Source organism: Erithacus rubecula (assembly GCF_903797595.1).
Source record: "Erithacus rubecula genome assembly, chromosome: 5".
Lineage (NCBI taxonomy): Eukaryota > Metazoa > Chordata > Aves > Passeriformes > Muscicapidae > Erithacus > Erithacus rubecula.
The window spans coordinates 21,635,911-21,659,190 of NC_136687.1; the positions used below are offsets into that span (position 1 = coordinate 21,635,911).

The 23,280-nt window shown below is 38.4% G+C and overlaps 1 protein-coding gene across 13 annotated transcripts in view; it reads right to left on the reverse strand.

Moving 5' to 3' along the window:
- Positions 1–23,280, reverse strand: part of APBB2 (amyloid beta precursor protein binding family B member 2) — a 159,631-nt gene that overhangs the window by 59,430 nt on the left and 76,921 nt on the right. For 5 of the 13 annotated variants that reach the window (XM_079306895.1, XM_079306898.1, XM_079306894.1 and 2 more), the window contains 4 exons: positions 7,335–7,540; positions 2,391–2,453; positions 1,858–1,943; positions 1,683–1,743 (listed from right to left, as the gene is read on the reverse strand). In XM_079306895.1, the coding sequence (XP_079163021.1) occupies positions 1,683–1,743; positions 1,858–1,943; positions 2,391–2,453; positions 7,335–7,540 (416 nt within the window). Of the gene's footprint in view, positions 1–1,682; positions 1,744–1,857; positions 1,944–2,390; positions 2,454–7,334; positions 7,544–23,280 lie in introns of all 13 variants that reach the window. The other 8 variants (XM_079306893.1, XM_079306887.1, XM_079306896.1 and 5 more) reach the window with 3 other exon arrangements.

Below are 23,280 nucleotides of genomic sequence, written 5' to 3' on the forward strand. Positions count from 1 at the left end.
CCTGTTCTTGGGGCAGAGACAGATGCACTGACAGATGCTCTGCCCTCAGCCTCTCCCTGCTGCAAACCACAGTCACCTGAGGTTCACCTGCAGGACCACACGGTATCTGCTGTGGTCACTGCTGCCCCTGCACAGCATCTGCATTGGGCAGAAATCACGTAAAGTGCTTTGATTCAAGTGATTTTTAAAAAGGCAAAAGCATGTCCAGCTTCACCTCTAATTCTTGTCTTCCTCCTCTCAATCACTTTCTGTGAATGTTTTGGTGCTCAGTTTTGACTACCCATGTAAGCATTATCAGCATAGTTTCGCCTGAACTGGAAAAACAAAACCAGTTCTGACAGACAAAAGAGGACAAGCTTTTGGCACCGTCCCATTTCACAGACACCAGATATGTACCTGATCTATAAATACTGAAGTTTAAACTGTGAATGAGAGAGGGAAGGGAGATGATGACACAATTTATTTGTCCACAAAACTATTGCCATGGTCCTCCATGCAGGAATGGCTCAAAAACACTCACTGCAAATCACCTGGTAAAGCTATAGACATCAAAATACTGCCTTCCTTTAAAGCCTGCCATACCTTAAGGCTCACCATGAATGGAACAACTCCATTGTTCTCAGGACTGGAACCTAATGCTCCTCACTCCTTCAAATCCATCTACTGTGCTCAAAATTTAGTGCTTTTCATTGTGTTGAGCACAGTTGAAGCCCTTGTTTTTAAACTACTAGTGGGCCAAGCAAAGTACAACTATTTACATCTGAATTAAATATCACAAGCTAAACAATCAAGATGACAAAGAAAATAAAGTGCTCTGATCAGTCTGTTTTCTCTCTTAAAATATATCACTAATGTTATTAAAATTATTGACTCTGTTACATACATATTTATTCCTGCAAATAAGTAGCTTTAGATTCTGTCAGTTGCTGCAGCTGTATGGCACAGCCAAAATACTTACTTAATTTACCTGGATTTTTAATTATAGAGATCCATATACACCCTTAATAATAGATGCAAGCAAAAGGCAAAACTATCAACAAGACAAATCTGGAGATAAATATGCAGGCAGACAAAACTTTCTGCTGCTTTTTTCTCTTCAAAACCCTCAGATTACAACAGTAAAAGCTTTGATTTAATTACAGTGCTTTGTCACATAATGGTCTAATTTTTCTCTATGAACTGCATTCTCCAAGTAGATTGCATTCTCTCTTCCAAAAAAATGATTTCTTGTTCTAAAAGGTAACTTTCTTGTTAGTAGCTGTAAGTTCAAGCAGACACATAAAAAAGGGAGAATAATTTTAAAAGGGACAAACTTGAAAATAAAAAGCAAATTCTGTCACTGAATGGCCCCAGAAGCTATCCAGAGATAAAAAGCAGAGCCCTCTCTCACACAGACACTCAGTTGTACAAGAGGACAGTTATTACAGAATCTTGAGCTCTAAAATCCAATTTCCTGGCTTATGTGATTTTAAAATAAGTCACACTTTCCTGACCCAACTGAATGAAGCTTTAGATCTGCAAATTCCTTTGATGGAATTAGTCCTTGCACAGTCAATCCACATTTTGCCCAGAGGAAGGGTACACTGAATTTCAAAACTTAGGAGACACTCTGCACCTTGCAAGTTTATGCTTACAACTGCTAGACTGTTAATTGTTATACCATTGTGGATCTTCATACAGACCTTGGCTTCTGGATCACTGTTGATGCTACAAGAATCATCATCATCAGATTGTGGGCCATTTCTGCAACATAAAAAAACCCCCCCAAAATAAAATCAGTCTTAAAATGATATGAAAATTACAGCAGAAGACACAACAGAGTTGGCCATTTCACTGAGACTTCTGAAGTCACTGTACCTGAGCTTCAAAGAGGCATAGCGTAATGTTGCTCCTTCAAACTCCTTCAGACTTGGGTCTGGGTTCACAGTGGCTGCATGCAGGTCCTAGAGATAGAGGCAGTGCTATTAGTATAGTTTTAATACTACTATAATAGTATTAAGTACACCAGCATGTTATTTCTTATCTCAAAGGGAAATTAAATCCTCCCTGCAGAGAAGCGATAGTATTTCTGGCTGAAGTTGAAAAGAGGCATGCATATATATTACATAAATAAATATATATATATCTCAAGCTGCATTTCCATTCAGTGCAGGCATCTTATTTGTTACATCATGGCAGTTGCCCTGCTAGTTTAGATTGAATCCATTCCAAGTGGAAAGACCAGAAAAGGCAGCATGTTTGTGAGCTAGGCATCCCTAGCAGTACCCCCATTCACTTTGGCCTAGGTTATGAATGACATTCATGGAAAAATAAAAGGAGAAAACAGCCACTGCCATGCAAAAAACAAGGGTAATAGTAGTAAAGGTTCTAAAATCTGACAATATACTTGCCTTCCAAATGTCACTATTAATCTTTCCCCCATTCAGTACAGCAAAATCACTCCATGGCTGTTTCTAGACACATAATTATTCACACAGGAAGAAGCACATTGATAAAAAAAAAAAAAAAAGAAAAAAGAAAAAGAAAAAAAAAACACAAGACACTGTTGTTAGCATTGATATTTACAGGATGGGTTAGGGAACAGATCACCTCAAACTTTAACTACTTACTCCACTATACCATGGCATTTGGAGGAAAGGAGGGAGGAGACATGCCTCTAACAGTTACTTACCAAAACAAATGATTGAAACAAGGAAAGTTAATATAAATTAGGAACAGACAATGAAATTACTCTTTAACTATGATCTTAAAAGCAAGCAAAATGAATCTGAATATGAATGTTGGCCACAGCTGCTACAGCCTTTGATCAACATCAATTTAGGGGAAACATTAGGATTTCCATTTGATTGGCACTTTTGTTAAAAGACACTAACAGTACTGGAACTAGAAATACTGAAACACAAAAAAAATATATACAAGGGTAAGGTACAAACAAGGTAAAAATCAAATATTTCTAGAGAGAAAGCACAAGAAAAGAGCAAGGAAGGGAAGGAGGATTAGTGAGGAGTGCAGAGATTTCTTGCTGAAAAAGTAGTTTTGAAAAGTCTAGCAGCTTTTTTAAAAAACAACCCCAAATCAAACAAAGCACCCACCCTCTCATTTTCCATTCAAGTTTCCCAAAAAGTGTTCAGTGGTACAATCAATCAAGTTAGCAGTGTGTTTAGCACTAAGCAACCTGAGGTTCAGGCTTTTCTGTAAAGCTTGACAGGAACAGCTGATGCTGGAGTGCCTCTCCTCTGTCTCACCAGAATTCCCACAGTCCTCAATAAAAGATTTGATTGTTGGGAGCCCCAGATCCATCTCTGTATAGCTTCACCAAACCAAGAAATCCTGAAATTAATTCCCCTTTTAAAATGAGCTCTGCTGGGCTGTCCAACTCAGGCCCAAGGTGAAGTGGTGTCCACTAATATGGCTCAATGAATTAATCTGCAGGGTGGACTTCTTATCCTGGAAACATTCTCAGTATATCCTCACAGGAGGAATTATTTTGTGAGAAACAGCTCCCAGGAGTAACCCTTTCCTAATGTGCCCTTGAACCAGTTGAACTAATGTGCCCTTGAAGTAATTACCTTTTCCTCCCAAGCCCCTTCTCTTTAATTATTAGCTGCTGGTGGTTATGTTACCTACAGAAGAACTTCTAGAGGTGTTCAAGACCTAGGATGAGTTTGGCTGTAAGAAGGCACAACTACCATCACCAAATTCTGCTATAATCTAAAAGAAGCTCTAACTGAAACTTAAACACTACAGCCTTTTCTCTGCACAGGAAATGGGAAAGATGCAGAAATATTTCTAAAATTTGGAAGAGAATGTTACAAAAGACAAGGATTCAAAAAGGAAGTAATTTGACAACACACAAAAGAAAAGAGGGATCTAAAACTAAGTCAAATTTCAACAGCTTTTGAAAAAATGTAAATATTTTCATGCTTTTGAGGGGGAGGAAGGAAGGAATGTTACAGGTTATTAATATTTAGCATTTATTAGCATTTTTCTTAAATCAGCAGGATTTTTGGCATAATGCTTAACCATAATTGCTTTGGATTTAAATTTACTGATTATCTTGTGAAAAATTGCCGTGCACTTTGTGTAAAAGTAAGACATTTTTCACATTATTTTTCTTTTTAAAAATTTTTGCCATTCCTATGCACAACAGCATCATTCTTCCATACTCTTTATTTTGGATTCTCTGTTCAACAGTAGAAACCTTTTCTTTATGCTAAATATTCAGAATAAGCTACAACATAAAAATGGCTGATCTGTTCTTGGTTGACTGCCCTCAGATGCGAGCCACATTCTACCAAATGAAGCAAAGCTTCTGTGTATTACATTATTTAAGAGACAGGAACACAATAAAAATAAAATGAAGGGATAAAAAAAGGAGAAAACAAGACAAAGGATAAAAAGGTGTTACTCTGGGGGTGGGGGGAAACGGTGTTTCTAAATGTTTGTTTGACAAACTCATAACCTGAAAAAGCCCAAATAAACTCATTTCAAGACTAGCACATGATGCTTTGCAGGCAAATGTGACTTAGATAAATTAATTTTATGATTCACATATGAAATGCTACCCATGCCAGTCCTCAATCCTCTTTCATCTGCCTATAACCTATATATCTCCCAACCTTTTCAGAATGAAGCAATACGAATCCAGCATGGGGGGATGAGCTAAACCAACCCTCTCTTAACACACTGAAGCACAGTGAGAGAACCAGCAGCACACAGCTCACACATGGGTCCAGCCTCGAGGTGGAAGCCCTCCACCACAAGTGATGCTGCCAGGGGTAGTGCTGTGATGAAGGCATTTGGGAGTCCCTAGACTGAATTCCCAGTCTTCACTGAAGTGTCAGATTGACCTTATCACAGACAACTGTACTACTTTTTCAGGGAGGGAAAGGAGGAACACTTGGGTATGCAATAGTGCAGTGAACAGGAATTGAAACAAATATTGCTTGGAGATAATACAGTGCTGGCATGTACCAATTGCAGAGACTAAAACCCAAAAATTAATGATAGCTGTCAAATTATTTCATTACCCCCATCTCTTAAACACACACTAGGACTTATTTCTCTCTTACTGCTCTGCAGTGGGGTTCTGCTCAGAACCAGCTGAATCACAAAGGATTCTTCCTCCACTTCCTTTTAATAAAGCTTGGTATCTGTGGTTTCAAGAAACACAACCTTTTCTGACAGCTCTCACTATAACTCCAGCTATGCCTGAAGCCTCTGTGGCTGTTTCAGTATTTGGAAGTGGGCAAAGTCCTTAGCCCAGTTCATGCTCTTGTTAAGAACTCCAGTACAGTAAGTTTGCTGGTACTGTATTGGAACAATATCTTAATGACCACTGAGTCAAAAAGCCAGCACTGCTACAATAACACTGAGATGCTTATGAATGCAGAAACTGACAAAAAGCAAATGTTTTTGCCTATATCTACAATTAAAATAACTACCTGATATCATACTAAGACAATTTTTGGGTATGTGCTTATTGTCTGCATCACCTTTTACAGCACAGTATATGATCTTGGTGCTGCCATAGAACTGTCTATGCATAAATCTTTGCTGGAACAAAGTCCTTGCTGAATTAGAACTGCTATATCAAAACTCAGGAGAGCCTACTACATACTCACATACATGCATGTCTTACTTATTACATCTATACTGTATACTGTACTCTGTACTCTTATACTAATATAATTCACACATTTTGTACTCTTGTAATGGTGCTGAGAATTAATGATTATTATTCATAATCACAAACTATATTTCAATTAAAGCGAACAGAATCATGAAAGGTTGAAAATACACAAAATACATTACCAGCAGGTCTGAAATTTTAATTTTAAAGATACTTTAAACAGAAGTAGAAAAATACTTCAAATGGAAACATGCCATTTTTACTCTGCAGTTTACCAACCATACTGATTTCTGGGCTTTTCTGAAAACCATCTATAATTTACTAATTAAGGTCCCATTCTCTACATTCTAGAGTAAGAAAAATAATAAAGTTACATCCTTCACATGTACATTACAGGAATTTATTCTAGAAACTTGTGCAGCATGTTACATTCAGCATTTCCAAATTTTTTCTTATTTTCTACCAGAATGGTAACAGTTACAGTTCTTTCTCCATGAATCCTCTCAGAAATTATTTCCAGCATGCCTGGTGCACAGTATGAGAGCTTGACTGATGCAAAGCATAACTGAAATATTGTAGTCAAACCTGCAGACCTTATGAGTGGCATTTATGAACATGTGGGAACAACCTTTCTAAAATAATGAACAAGATTGTACATATTTAAGCCTACACAGGATAAAAGTTTCAGGGTCTAGATGCTAATAAATGCTTGAATGCCCATAACTCCTCTTAACTTTTATGTAAGTTAGTTTGGTGCATATATGAACAAAATCAAGAACAGAAAAAAAATGTTCTCTCTAAATGAATTAAAAACCAAAAAACCAAACCCCTAGGGATTGCCTGATCCAAAACTCAGAGACACTACAAAGACTTCCCTTGACAGAGCTGTGGACATTTTTCTGAAAATTCAGTATAAAAATAATTTAAAACTACTTTATTTTATATTAGCATTTAATTCCATGGAAGTCTGTTTTGCAGCATACTAAAACAAAGTGAAAGTATTTTTTGAAGTGTACTCTTCTTTATGAGAACTGATTTCATTTTTTTTACATACATGACACTTAACAAACCCTTAGATTTTGCCTGAAAATGTTGTTTTAAAAGGCAGTAGCACATAGTGCTTTTTCAGCACATGTGGAAGACAGAGTGTATCTCTTTCTGTTTCTAGTTAAAGCCTGACTGCAACAGTGATAGATATTTGGTACTGGCAGGAGGTACAGAGACTTACACTTGAGAACACTACATGCTTATTCAATAGAAACTACCTGTAAAGGAACTAGTGTCTCAAATGAAGACTTATTTGTCTTTGGTGATACTCCTACCAAATGAGCCAAAAAGAAAATACAAAGAGTTCAGCCAAAAGTCTTCTATCATGTGCAAAAACTGTATGTATCCAGTATCCATATAATGCAGCAAGGCTTCAGAACTGCCAGTTTCACACTCATCAGGGACTGCCTGTCTGATTTATCAGAGACATGTCTGATTTCATCCTACACATCCAAAGTTTAGGGTGTTTCATCAGGCACCACCATTCATTATAAAATGAACATTTATTTTGTTCATTATAAAATTAATATAATACTTGTAGCTACACTTTGAGACATTATCAGGCCAGTTTAGCTAGCAGATAAACCTGCAAATTCAAAAAGTTATTTCAATTTTCCTTACAGTATGTAGCCCAGAAGAAGACCCAGCAGGTTACCTCAGTTTCTGGAGTGGGAGATGGAGTGATAGAGCCAAGCGATCCTTTTCGTGAGCCCTGGAGATCTGCTGGGATGGACACAGGACGCTGCCATTGAGTTGTTCCTGTTGGTATGTGCCAGTAGTAGATCCCAGCAACGTCATTTATCTTTTTCCAACCAGGTGGTAAGTCTGGGTCTGTCTGAAATGAATGATCACTCCATATATCTGCTGAGAACAGGAAAAAAAAAAAAATTACACAAAGACACAAACATTTCTTCCATGGGTCTGCACAGCTGGTATTGCTGTTCAACAGCTCCTGATCAATGAACACCAGAAAAAAATTATTGAGACTCAATGTAAAATGCTAGATAAATAACCTCTTGTTATACTGCTGCTCTTAATCCCTTTCTGGATTTAAAAGTTCCTTGTTAGTCTATCCTTCAAGCCTTCTACTAGAGATTTTATTATGGCTGCTTTTTTTTGTGAGCCTCTCTCATTTCTGCTACCCAAATTTATGCACAAACACAGAGACACACAAATGTCACAATAACTTGAAATAGCTCTTACACTCCAAGGTACAAACCAGACTTCTTTTTCCCCATAGCCACTTAAAATGTTCTTAAATTACTGATTTACCACTTGAGGACTAATCTAAGCAAGTTCAGCACAAGAAATGCTAGAGGATATCATTACACTCAAATTCAATCAAAAAGCCTCACGTACAGCCCAAATCTGAAATCAGCAACATTACCATAATCAGTTCCAGAAGATCACATGTATTCTAAAGATTTACTTTTAAATGTCTCCTGTTGTGGCTTCTACAGCATTCAAGCACGTAGTTCCTGACTCCAAGGTCTTACATGTTTTAAAGCCTACTCATCTTCAACCTTGCCCACTTTTGTTTCCCAACTGAATAAATTGACTAAACTCTTCTCAACCACATAAAATGCAAATAAACACAAAACACTTTTCACAATTTGGGTCACATCACACAAGAAGTAATGTGACCAAATATCTAAACATCACAATGAAATATGTGTGCAAGACTAGCAAGTCCAGTTTAAAGTTTAGGCACAGCTCCTGTCCTTGCTATTCATACATTTTCCCAGGCTGTGGTTTCTTACAGGCATGAACTGGAAAGCCTTCCTAGTGCACTGAGTGTTTGAACAGATGAAAGCACTCAGCAAATCAAAGGTAATGTGGAGTCACAAGGGATACCAGCACAAGAAAGACAACAAAATAAGCATCAACACACAAAATCCAAAAGACAGATGAATGCTTGAGGCACCAGGAACCTACTACAGGGTATCAGGACATCAGTGGCTTTACTCTGTTTAAATGTGGAATTATAGGCAGTAAAATAATTTTCCTCTGAATTTGAATGACCCCATTCAATGGCATGACATTTCAAAACATGTAATTTTTGTTGCACAGCAGCTAGGTGTTATCTCCACTTCCAGGAGAACTTGGTGGTGATGATAAGCAGGTGTGGGGACAAAGTTGGTGCCTCTCTGTTTAGGTCCTTGGGCATGAGGGAACCTGGTTTACTGGAGGCCAAGCAAACTTTCTTCCTGAAGAAAATACTCTGAAGTAAGGCAACATGTCTAACACAATAAATCCTGTATTGAACTGGGAAAAACTGACCTGTATTTTGTACATGCATTTCTTCTTCAGGTGGAAATAAATCCCACCAATCAGCATGGCTAGGGCACTAATTTATGGACAAAAAGAGTTCTGTTCCTGGGAGGTGTAGTACAGTAATAGCTCCTATGCCACAGGACAACTTTAACTGTTATTTCAAATGCTAAAACCACTTTTTTTGTTTTGTTTTTTGTTTGTTTGCTTTTTGTTTGTTTAGGGTTTGTTTTTTTTTTTTTTTGCTTTTTTTTTTTTTTTTTTTTTTGCTTTTATTGTTTAATTGGGAGACAGCAGCAAGGTATAGTCATACTAAGACAGAAAATATATTCAGGGAAATCTGAGAGGTATCATTTCATCATTCAAAGGACACATGCCTTGCTTTTCCAGGGATTTGTTTCAACAGAGGGATCTCATTGTGTCTCCTTGGAAGCAGAGGCAGCAGATGTGAGTGTACAGCCTCTGGCTAATGCAAATGCAGCTCTGCTGGAGTTAGTGGAAGCACTAGTCAGTCTTTCTAGCTTAAAGAAGATTTCTTTCACTGTGTGGGAGCAGAATGCCCAAGTGAGACTGCTTGTCTGCAAGGCTCAACAATACTTACAAACACTTGATCTACACTATCTAAATAGGTTAAGTAATAAAATACCCATACTGTACAGAGATAAAGATGAGATATCTCCTTTTTGTTTTGTACTTCAAGCTTAGCTATCTCAATTCTTATGATGATTTTGTAACAATTTTTCTTCTGTTAAGATCCTCTGAAGAAAAGGGACCATCCCAACACCGGATTTGATCCAGACTGTGATTGCCTATCACTGTCTCAAATGTATACTTCCACAGTAAAAAAATTAACTGAAAAGGAGTGTTCATTGTCCAGGCTGGAAGCATGATAGTACAAACAGGAACACTTTCAAATTTGCAGAGAATGGGACAGCAACAGTATCCTACATGCTGCCCTAGTGTTTGGGGACCAATGGGAAATCACTTGCTTCATATCTGAGGTCTGTCTTCATTGCTGGGCTGAACCATAATGAAGAGCTGTCCACCATATCACGTGTATTTTACAGATGCCATCCCTCTGGGCAACCAATGGGAAGCAAAAAAAAGGAACTGGGAAGATAGGAGGATAAAAAGGTTTTAATAGAAGGAAAAAGGGGGGGGGGGGGTAAATATTGTTTTGTTTTCTGAAGTTCCCAAATCTTGAAATGAAAATATTTTACTTCTGTCTTCTGCATATAAATAAAAGCAAAACTAAAGGAAAAGAAGGCCACAGAAACTCAGTCTTTTTGAAGAGAGGGCAATGACTTCAGCAGATCCAGGATTTCATCCTAAGGGAAGCATATTCCCCCCACCCCATACGCACATGGAAGATCAAGTCAGGCACTGAAGGGAGAAGAAAACTTTGTATTAATGACTGAGGGCAGGAGAAATTCAAGGAGCATTCTCCATTCAACAGCACAAGAGAAACAACACAGTTCATGTGTATTTTTATCCCATCTATTTCCTGTTGTGGGTTCAATGTGCAAGTTTGGTGTTAATGAAAAGAAGTTCTCCAAAGACAACTTCTCACTTTTTTTGCACCACAGCAAAATCAGCTTCGCCTACTGGAATGATTCACACCAGTGATGGCCAGTGGGCAGCCTCACCTGAGCATCACTGCATGAATGCTATCTCAGAAACAAATGCAGCAAAAATACAAGTCAACAGATCAAATAATCATAAATCAGACACATCTGTCTAATTTGGGGAATGTTGCTCAACAAGGAGTGATAACCAGCCAGAAGCTGGTCATTTGTCACCATCTTTGCTCACAGCATGCAACTGGTTGTCATGACAACCCTGTCATCCTCCTTGCTGAATTGCTGAACCAGCCACCAGTCACATGCACTTGGGGAGAGGAAGATTTTCCAACACTTTCCAGGAAAACAGGCTGAAATGTGGGATTTACAGGCATACCTGTAACCAAACTCTACCTGTGCCAAAATGATTTGCTGTTTTGATCAACGGTAAAATCAGCCATAATCAGAAAAGACTGATTCTGTAAAAATCCTAAGGGAGTTTGGAATGAATTGCCTGTGCTATTTTCCTTTCTCATGAGATGCAATCTGGTTGTATAAGAAGCATTCAAGCAGATATGACTAACCTAAAGGAAAGGAGAGGAAAGAAGATTTGTCAACATTCAGGAAAAAAATCCAAAACCCACAACTAAACCTGCTTGTTTTGCTATCTTGGCTTATTTTCCCTTTCAATGACCAAAGCCCAAGCTGCTGATATAAGGACCACAGTGCTAGCACAATCACCAAGGAAAACAAGGACAAGTGACTTCAGCAGAAGGGCTCTGAAGAACTGTTGACAGCCATGGATGAGGGCAATGGGTGACACTAACTCTCCAAGAGATTTTTTGGGCTCTCCAAGTTGTCTGCTCAGGGGCAATACAGTCTGAGGTGTGGATGTGAAGCCATGAGAAGCCAGCACCACAGCTTGGGTTTACAGGAGCTGATATGAAAAGCAGCAGCAGTAGGAAAAAGTACTGCAGTAAGACTGTGAGAAAAAGTCTGTATGTTCCTTCCTGGAAAATAGAACAAAAATAGGTAAACATAAGAGGACTAATCTGTTCACCAACCAAAAATGTTTATCTACAAAACAAGCAGAGTCTGGAAAAGTAAGGAAGGAAGACTTTGAGGTGACCTGAATTGCTGTCTCAAGGGAGCTTCTGTGGCAGCAGATGAACCAGGAAGAAGCCAGCTTCTCTCCCACCTGGAGGTGAAGCAGTGGTGACAACATGAAATTATAGACATGTAGAAAGGATCATGTCAGCTTGAGCAAAAGCTGATGAATTGCTACCTGAAAAGTGCTACAGTGGAGATATATCCTATGGCTCTTCCACAAACTTTACTGTGTGACAAGATATCAATCTCTTGATTAGGGTGCTGATGGACATTAGGAGAGCTAGGCAACTAAGACCTACTGGGTCTGGTTGGAATTGGTCTAATTTTTTTTTCTTAGCAGCTTGTAAGATATTGCACATTACATTTGTAACCAAAACAAGTGCTGCAAACACACCAGTGGTTTAGTTATTGCTGAGCAGTGCTGGCATAGGCCTGAGATTTTCTCTGTTCTCAGCCTAAAGCAGACAGGCTAGGCATTGGCCTGCTAGTGATTGCATCACTTTTTATATATGATTATTATTTTCTTCACTTACTAAAGCTTTATTTATCATGAGTCATGACTTCTCACTTTTGTTCTTCCAGTTCTTCTCCCCATCTCACTGGTAGGGGAAAACAAGCCACCACAGAATTCAAAGCATATTGGCCAACCTATGATTCAGGAAAAAATAAGCAGGTACCATCTGGGTTGGAATAAAAAAGATTCCCAAACAAGTGAGGGCAGCATATAAATGAATGCTCTTTCCACCAACTTGGTGCTTGAATGAGATAGTATCTGAACAAAGTGCACCAATACCTTAGAAGATTTCTACCAACTAATTTTCCAAGCAGTCAGAATAATTTGCTGTTCTAAGGTGATCTACAGAGTTACAGAATGGTTGGGGTTGGAAGAGACTTCTGGAGATCATCTTGTCCAATCCCCCTGGTAAAGCAGGTTGCACAGGATTGCATCCAGGTGGGTTTAGAACATCTCCAGAGAAGCAGACTCCACAACTTCTGTGGGCAGCCTGTTCCAGTGCTCTCACCTTCACAGGAAAGAATACAACCAGTGTGAGTTTCTAGCTTATTTGAAATGCTAGTTCTCTATTCCTTCCACTAGATGGCAAAAGCATTTACTTACAGAATAGTCCAAAACACAGCAGACTGTGTACCTCTAAATTGTCTAAATCCACTGTGATCATTCATTCTGTGATTCTGACCCAAAGGGCCTCCTCACCTCAAAGGACTCTGAGCAGCAAATAGTTCATCAAGAGTTATTCTAAGAGTATTTTCATTATCATCATTAGCAAATGACTAAAAATGGTATTGTGAGTTTCAGGGCTAAACCAGTCCAACAGCAATCTGCATCTGCTTTTCTGAGGTTTTTTTCTTGTTTGTTTGTTTTCTTTTTCTGGTTTATGTTGGGTTTTATTTTCTTTGCATAGTATCTCTTCTTCCCATTCCTTTCCCCATGGGGAGCAGAACTGCTTTCTATCCTCTCTATTTCTATTGCATCCTCAACAGTTTAAATTGAGGATTGGTGATGTCAGTGAGAGCCACTTTAATTTGAATGACACAAGTAGTAAGACAGAGTATGGAAGAAAGAATCTGACTAGCAGTCACCATTTTATTCTCCATTTTAGAAAAGGAAGAAAACATTTGCACTAAAAGTCAGGTACTAGGCAAAGGTAATTTTTTTTGTCTAAAATATAATAAGGCCTTCTGGCTTCAGGAATAAATGTAGAGAAAGGACTGCACTTCTCCAGAGAATATCCTACATAAATATATTGACATACTCTGAATTTTTAGGGACATGCTCATTAGTGCTTTTGTGCACTGGCCGATTAAAAGCAAGTGAAGTTGCCCAATGGCACAGACGTACAATTCAACTGGTGGCTTGACTAAATCTGCTTTTCTTTGACAGCTTCATTTAGAGCACTCTGCAAATACATTAGAAAAACCTTTTTCTGAATTTAATGATTCAGCAAAAACAGAACATAAAATTGAATTACAAAGGAGCTACTGTCTGAAATGAAATGTTTTACTTCACAAAAAAAGCAAAGTTTGTGAGAACAGTAATTTCCCCTGTCATATGCAAGCTCTGCTCATCCTTCAATTCACACACAGCATCAGAGGCTCTAGGATGCCATGAAAATGATTGCTTTATCTTCACGCCAACCCTGTGAGGAAAAAGAGTGCTAGCCCTGTTTTAAACAAAGTCAGGAGGAGAGGTCGGAGATGCATTAAATAACTCTCCTGGAGTCATTCCCAGACTCCAGGTCTGTGCAGGCTCCCTGCACCCAAGCCCCAGACAAACACACAGTGCACAGAGATCAGCTGCTGTGCTCCAGTGTGTCCACACAGCAGAATCCCCTCCCACCCTACAATATGGACTGCTCTTTCTGCTATGGCAAAGCTAGGTCAATTTATTACTAGCAGTAAAAGCCAGAATTTGACTTTTAACAATCTATATAATGGATTAACTTACCACTTTAAAGCTGTAGTGAAATCTGCATTAGAGAGCAAACTGAAGGATCCTGGATTTTTCCAACATAGAAGCCAAACACCTAATATCTCTCCATCTGAAAATTAATTTCATGTTGCTACAGTACTGAAGGGATGGGAGAATTTATTATGGTGAAAATCCACTCAGAGATGCATAAGCATGAAGTTTTGCACAAGCCTAGGAAGCAGCACACTGGCCCCATGGCCCATGGGCTGCCTGCAGGGAGAGACACTTGGGCACCTTGGGCAGCTCCAGCCCCTGCTGTGGGCTTGTAAGATGGTGAACTCAAGCTTCACCTCCCAGCCTTCAAACTTTGAGACTTCTTATTAAGAAAAAAAAGCCAACAACAAAACAACTTTAACCTTTTCAAAAGTAATTTTGCTTCACAATTTGCTTTTCCTGCACAATGCACAGAGCCATACACAAAGTGCAATGTGCAGCATCTGCAGCAGGCAGGCTTTATGAACGGGGGCTTCTGGCAGCAGATGGAAGCTCCAGAGGAGCTGGCTTTGTTTCACCCACCCTGGGAGAGGGAAGCATGCTGACAGCACACAGAGGTCTCTTAGCCCTGCAGTTTATTCAAGAATTTCACATCACTACATTGGTATATCAATTTTCTACTTAATCTTTAGTCATACTGTCCAAATACCTTCTGGTATTAAGAAATCTCAAAGATGTTAATAATCTTTGAAAGAAAGCATCCATCTAGCATTAGAAATACCAGTGTTTTCATTCTCACATCTACTTCATGGCACTCCAGCACTAAAATTCTGTGTTTTTCACAGAGTGGATTCATATATGCAATTGAAGTCAGAGCATTTAAGGAGATACAAATGGTATCTCTGATATAAGCAGTAGCAAGAATTAGAAGACAATTCAGAAAAAGTAACTGTGGCCTAAATTACCCTGGGAAATTTAAGTTAGCAAACAGTAGCCAGGAACAAACCCAATAAACAACAACTAGAGTCCTATGCCAGACAGTACTTGAAAGAGAAAAATGAAGGGATTAATTTTAAAATTCCACAGAACCACAACACAATTTCACTTGCAATTAATATAACCTTCAATTCAAAGCCCATTAGCAAAATGGATGATTTGAAAAGGAGGATAAACTTCCCTTAAAAAATTAATATGCCCAGAGCATAACTTGAGAAGTTTTCTTTATTGTAAACCCTGAGAAAGAATACTCTTAAAACACAAACACTTGTTTGGTAAGAATAAAAGTATGCCAAAGCATACAACAGACAAAATCTCCAGGGTATGATAAACCACATGCCACTGAGCTCTCTTAGCACTGCAGAAAAGACCTTCTGATGTTCAGAAATCTTGAAGATGTTTGTCATCACAAGCAGCTGATTGTCACCACATGTTGTCACAATAAAACAAGAGATGCACAAGCAGCAGAATGGTTTTTTCCCCCAGCTGAAAACAGTAGCCAACCTTTGGTGGAAACCTTACAATTTGTGGACATGCCAGAGGACTGCAGGTGGTCTGGGAAAGCTGGAAAACCAGTTATCTAGGATAAGAAGACCACCCTTTCTGGATTTCTATTTACCTTTGCTGCTGAGCAAAACCAGACAACTGCAGATAGATCCTACAGGATTAGGGCACACACAGTTCAAGAGCTGTTTTTCAATGCACAACCTTCACCCTTCAGTTTTCTTGAATGGACATCTCATTTTTATCAATTTCTTACAAGCTCCTTTACTGTTACTATTCTGCTGCTTCAAATCCTCATATACAACAGCAGGCAATCAATTACCATTTGCCATTCCTGAAGGATCAAGGTCACAAAGTTTTTTAAGGTAGCATTTTAGCACTCCCTGGCAGTTGAGAAAGTTACACTTTAGGAACCAAGATCAAGACAAGTGTCTTTATGCCTACAGTTTTAATGTAGGATTGAGCTATCACAGGACTAGTGTATGCACTTCACATGCCCTACTATAAAAATGAATGTAACAGAATTAGAAAAGACAGACAGATAAAAATCTCTCTACAGGAAGAGACATTGAGTAAAGTAGGGCTCTCTAGCTCAGAGAATAAATGACAGGGAGGAGGGGAAGATGTCAGAGGAATCTGTAAAGTGAATGGTGGGAAGAAGGCAAGGATGGAAAGGAAATCATCATTCACTGTTATTTACTGCTTCCTAAAACAGAAAAGCAAGAGGCATCTAATGAAATTATTGGAGAGCAATTTTATAACAAAAGGAAATACTTTTTCATATAATATGTAATTTGATTATGGAGCTCATAGTCACAGGATGCTGTGGATGCCAGAAATACAAATGAAAAAAAAAAAAATTAAAGAAATTCATGTTAGAAAAGTCCATCAAGGGCAATTAAAGAAGGTAACATGAATGACATACCAAGTCTGAAAGTCCTAAAACTATCAAATACTGAAAGTGAAAAAGACATAATAGAGGGAGGACCACTTATGCCAGCTCTATTTTTGTTTTTAGTGAAGTCATAAGTTTCTGCTACTGACCTCTGTCAGAGAAGTGACCCTTAGGCTATACAAGGACATCTGGTTATGTACAACATGGAATTGCAACCACTGTAACTCTTGTAAAAACTTTGCCTTCCACTTACTGTATTAACTTTATATTGGAAAGAGTGGGACTAATATTACTGAAAGACTTTGATAAAAGTTACCACAGCAGTTACACTGGATAAGATGAAAAAGCCTCATCTGATGTGAGACCTCTCAAACCAATATATCCAAGCTCATTTAAGGGATTTATACACATATATTCTCCTAGAAGGAAAATACACAATAAATTTATTCTCATAAATAAAAAGGTACCCACTTTCCTACCCTGAGATACAGAATAATCTCATATGACAATAGAAATGCAGGAGTTATAGGACTGAGTATTATCTTTTCACACTTGTCTCTTTCCAATTTATATTAACATGTATTTACCACTTTTATGCCAATTTTCGTTTAACAAATATAAATTTATAGATAAATACAACAGTCTTAAATATCTGTATGAATAAGGAAAGGGAGCAAAGTTGAACTAGTTAACTAACAGCAGATCTGTCTGGTGATTAGTGCAGAGAGAGCTGCTGTGGAGAGGTGACTAGCACTGTTTACATTCTTCTTTTACACACAACAATTACTACAGTTCAAAAAAGCTCTTATGTCACTATGTGTCTACAGTCTCACTGTCCTGATATTATTTGCATTCCAGAAAATTTCAGAAGTAGAAAGGAGAGATGACAACAACATACTGTAAACAAGATGCTAGCCAGAAACTCAGTTTATGCACTGACAAATTCTCAGTGAATCCTGCCACCCGAAAATAGAATTAGCCCAGATAAAACTGTGACCAGGAAAACACACAATCCTGACACAGCATCTGTAAAACAATAAGCCAAAACTCAAAATTACTCAGTTGGGTGGCCTTTACACTGACCCTTTTGTAGTATGTTACCAAGTGTAGTAATGTTACCCCCTCAGCAGGTCATAAAACCACATCCCACCAAAAGACCTTTAATGTTTTATGAGGCATTTGATTTGTTCATTACTGCAGAATTCAAGCTGCAGGTTCATTCCTTTCAAAAAGTTTACTTTTAAAACACTGAAGAAATGGAATTCTACTCTTGTGAACTCACACTTGTTTTCAGCATTTTTGACAGAAATTTTTATGACTTTGTGTCTTGTGATATCTGGAACTTTTAAAGTCCCTAACTCCTGGAATCAATGGGAAAATTGCAGCTTGTCCACTTAAAATATCTCATTACAGCCCACAGAATCCTCCATGTTTCCCTCTCAAAAGAAGGTAAAATCTGAAAAAAATAAAATAGAAGCTTAACCTAAAAAGACAAACAATGATCTGAAATTTATTGTTGCTTTTAAATACATATTGTTTTAAACTCCCATTTGGGGACAAGGTGTATTGGCTCCGAGAAGAATTTATGCTTGTTTTCCTTTTGTTTTGAATTGGTTTACTGGCATATACTGAAGAAGTTCTTCATTTCTACTTTAGTCTTTATAAATACACCATATCTGTAAGTATTCCTGTGCAACAAAATGAGGATGTAAAATTAAATGCATTACTAATAAAGGAGAAACGTGAAAACCCCCTCCCCTCCCTTCTACTTCCCATGCTTGATCTTTGATTTGTCCATTTTCCCTGTCTGCAGATGGAGTGGTTTGCAGAGGAAAACAAGAGGTTTATTATGCAAATACTGGATGTAGTCCTCCACCCACAATAAATCTTTTGTTGTACACCTGAATAATTAAAATACAACCAGTAATTACTATTACAATATTTTTCAAGTGTGGTCTGCAGAGAGTGCTACTTCTAAATCAGTACATTTTTCCTGTGGTGTTTTTTAATACTGTCTGAGAGTTATTACTGACATTAACAACATTTGGAAATAGTGAACCTCAAACATTGGTTGGACACGTAGATAACATCTCTGCTTACTTCTGGCAGTGAGAAAATCCATCCTTCCCCATCATTCCTGGAAAACCACAACCAAGTAGATTCACTACTCAATTATTTTGGAACAGCAGTCTCCCTCAAGTCAGAGACACCTATCCACCTAGAAAAGGTAATTTCCTCAGGGAAGTGTTGAGTACACTGGACCATGCCCCACTATTTTGTGGACCAGCTTCTTGAAACAAAGTGGATGTGGACAGAACCCACTGGGAGGAACAGAGAAGGGGGAAACACAGTCACCCTATTCTTAAGGTAGCTTATTTTAAGATGCTGCATTTTCCCTGCAAAGTAATTGTATAAAATTTAAAAATTTTAAATGTAGAAAATTTAGAAAATTGTAAGAAAATCTTAGGTAATAGGGGCTTGGTATATTCAAAGTACAGAAATCTGGAGTATTGTTCTGAAAAAGAGAGTTCATCTGTGGCATGAAATCAAGAGAACTACAGAAAATAAATCTTTTGTTAATGACCATACATTCATTTTGATGCTGCACAAAAGTCTTATTTCCTATATTTACCCTGAATACACACAGGCAATATAATTTTACAAAGTCTAACACACCCATTTTAGTGGGAAAAAAACAATCCTGTAAGAAAAATGGAATAAACTTCCTCTTTCATGCCAATGGAAGCTTAGCCCTGAAATTGTTCTGACGTCACCTTCCTACTTTTCAAATATGTTTGTTAAAAAAAGCATTGGTTGTGTTTCAGCACAATTAATCAGAGGAAATTAAAGTAGCCAAGAGACTACAAAGTTCCTTAGTAGATCTGCTGACAGCCTCCATGGGAGGTTCATTATTTTGTTTTAGTTAAGCACAAAAGAGTTTAACACCAAATGTTATCTTGAAATTCTCAGCCAAAGCTGGAGTCTGACAAACAACGTGAGCTTATCCACAAAAGAAAAAAGTGAATTAAATTTCAATAATTTTACAAAAGCCAAACCAAATTGTTTCTTATTATTAGTTTGTTTCTGTAAGAAGCAAATACAGTTTTGCTAATTAATTATAAATCCCCTGTAATGAAGGGGAAAAGTGTGAAGGTTTTGTGTGAGCTTTCCAATAAGACAACCTTTTTCTACCTCAACTAATTGATTTATTTAGAGCTGGCAAGATGGACAAAACAAAATATCCAAGATATTAGTCAACATTCTTTGATAGCTCCCAATTCAATACTGCCTATAAACTGCCTCATCTTTCTAACCTCCAAGCCCAGACTCAGTATTGCAAAAGTTTCTTTACCATGAACTTTAGGCAATGACTAGGGGTACCACTGTTACACTGTTTAGAGCTAATTTTTTCTTCCCTTTGTCTACAAGAAAAATACAGGGAAGAATTTCTCATGTATAAAGGAGAAGTCTGTTTTTTAATGTACTTTAAATCTGTGTAAAGATCTTCAAGCTCTATGGATCACAAGTATAAAACATCACTTGTCATTTCACTACTGAAATAATGAGCATTCAGGAAGATACTCTGCAACCTAACCTGTCAGATACCAGCTGATCTTCCACTGAGCAGAATTTTTATTAGCAGATAAAATAATTGCATTCAGTATTCAGGCCTAAGTGAAACTGTCAAGTGCTATGAAAAAGTAAAATAAAATAGAAGTGCTACTTACAGTTACAAGATGCTCCTGTATAGTTCAACATGTACTGATCTGCTACCAGCATCCTTCAAGTTTGCTATATACATGTCCCAAAAGCTTCATATTCTCCTTCTGTGTAGCATCTCCAAATTATGAGAAAATACACTGCTGTGTTTAAACAGGCACTTACTTAATTAGTCGAACGAGGAATGGTACTTTGGATGGGAGGGAAGAGAAGCCACCCCCATTCAACTGCCAGTAAATGCAGCAAACACCACATGTTGACCATGTAAATTATTGCATTTTCTAATAAGCCAAGAAAAAATAAGAGAGATAGCTATACATGGATTTCAGCAGTGTGTGTATATACTGCATCCTCCAGTGAATTCATTCCAGCTTGAAGGACATTGATGTATTTTCTGACTGACTCTGCTTAGGAGACAAGCTTTTGAAACAGTACTTTCAGCCCAGAAGCTTTCAGATGACAATCAAATCACGATTTAATCAGTTCAACTTTGAACCAGAACAGCCCCTCATCCTGCAGATCAGCCCCTGGAAATAATCTATGTTGATTTTTTTCTCTTCAGCTGCCTGCATAAACACGAGAAGCTTAAAAAAATGTAAAGCAAAGATCCACTCTTTGAAGACAAAATTCTTAAGGCTGTAAACCTCTGCCTTCCTGAAGGTGCATTGCAGGAATGGTAGAAATTGATTTAGTGAAAGGCTTCTATTAGTGAGAGCGCTGCTCTCATTGCAAAGTCCCTCCCCTTGCTATAATCAATAATTTAAGCAAAGCCAAGAATCATGTCAGCCAAAATGACCAGGATTACTTGACTGTCTCTTTCTTACAGGAGTACAAGTAAAATTAAATTAAGGTCTGAACAGGAATGTATTCTAATTTAAAAATTAATTTGGCCAATCTGAGTTGTGCTTTTTGGCTTTCATGATGAGTAGGGGAGGAGGGATGGGATCCTTTGTTCCTTACTAAAAACTTCTCAGGTTCAGAGAAGTGCCCAAAATCCACTTCCAAGAAGTAAAAGCCACAACCTTTGATTTAGAGTATTTTGTCAGTCATGTGCAAAAGAAAAAATGTACTCTAAAAGTTAAAGCTCTGACTTGTGGATTATGTCAGTGCTACTCCTCTCTCAGTGGCCTGCAATGATGTCTCAGTTAATAACTGAGTAAGATTTAAATTGAGCTCTGCAGAATCTTAATTCAAAAGCAATTAAAAATGCATTTATTTGTGTTATTGTTTAGGAAGAAATAGTTTTATTAAGAAATCGTTGCATGAAGAGTTCTGAGAATGATTTTCAAGCAAAAGCCTTGAAATAGTCTATGTAATAAATTAGTCTAGTGTATCAAACAATGTACATATAAAATAATCAACATAAAAAATAGCAGTTAAAAAACAATCCCTGTAACACAACACCACATAAAACTGGATTAAAATGCCCCAGAGACACTACAAGCAGGAAGCAAAAATATATGCATTATATTTGGAGTTGTTCTCTCCCTCTCTCCCCAGTGGTTTCTCATCACCAAAGTACCACAGATAAATCCACTGTGTAAGCTGAAGGACACACACTGCTGGGGTTTACAAAACCAGATCCAAACACTACAAGGAACCCACTTAATGTCATTATCTTGAGCTATGTGGCATCCAGATATTGGACATTTACAGCCTGATCCTGAGTACCCAGGGGCTCTCAGAATGAAGCCATCAAGTCTTAACAGCAAATATATGTGCTTGCCTGGGATTGCTTAAAAAAGGCTTCATGTCCCTTAAGGCAGGGACCAGCCATCCACTCTCAAGCAAGGACTGAGTTCAGAGCAAGGTCTCTGCAGCACGCCAAGTCATATCACACAACACCTCTTCTGCCCATGGAGATGCCCAGCCCCACTCTGAATCTATCCACCTTCTCCTGATGCAACAGCAACAAACCCAAGGCTGCCTGCAGCACCATCTATTCCATGTCATGGTGGTAAATGTATTGGTTTTTGTATATCCAGAAATTTCTGTATGTTCAATACCATAACTTGGAACAGCACCATTGTGACTCAAGGGACCCACAACCCCACTTCAGCCAATCCCATGTTGTTATTTTAAGCTGAATTCAACTTCAATCAGCTAATGCTTGACTTATGTGAGAACTGAGCACATGAAGAACCAATGCACTGAGAGACTGGGGTCTAAAGGAGCCACTAACTTGAGAAGATTAAAAGAAATACCTCCAGGTATAAACATAACAGGGCAGGAACTTGAGGAGGATTTAAGTCAGCACACTCTCACTGTACAGATATCCTTGCAAAGGGGCCTGAACTAGGATCTGACTTTCTCTTAGTACTTCAGTATTAAATAACTCAGAGCTCCCAATTTTTGTGTTAAGTTTTCAGAACTTCTGTGAAATAACATCCTAGCACAAACAAAACCCCCAATACTCATTTCTGCTGTCAAACTTAGTCCATCTGATTTACTGTCACCGCTTTTCTGCTAGTCTTGCTTGCCTAACCTACAAACATTCCTGTTTGCTTCCAACTCTCCCTCTTTTGGTGTCAAGTCCTTATTTATCTCCATAGCTGCATAGGATTTACTCTCCCTTTGCTTCCCCCTCCAGGTCATGTTCCCATCTTCCAGTCCATCCTCCCCACTTCACAACCCACTTGTTCCCCCATCAGCTTTCTCCTGAGAGCAGCAGGGAGAACAGCTCACCACTGCTGTGCTGACACTGGGATCACAGCAGCTGCTCACAGGAACAACCACAGTGGCCCAGGCTTTGCATTTCCACTCTGCAGAGTGCAAAGAGGCAGGAGTATCTCCTGAGCAGGAAACTCTCCAAACTGTGCTGGCCATCACCAGGTGAATTGCTGCTACTCCAGCAGCTGCAAGGTCCTCTGCAAAGACTAGAGACTCATTCTGCTGAGTGGCAATATCATTCCTCTATCAGACCTCCTCCAGTTGATATATAGGAGTCTAGAAGATAACAAACAAGCACCCAAACAGGCTGCAAAGAGCTTCAGAGCACACAGACCCCATCTAGAAGAATATAACCTTGCTCTCAGCTTGCCTTAACAAACAGAGGCCTGCACATAAAGCGTCCTCCCAAAGGTAATACTGTTTCTTCCCTCCCCAGAGATATCTATACCCATTT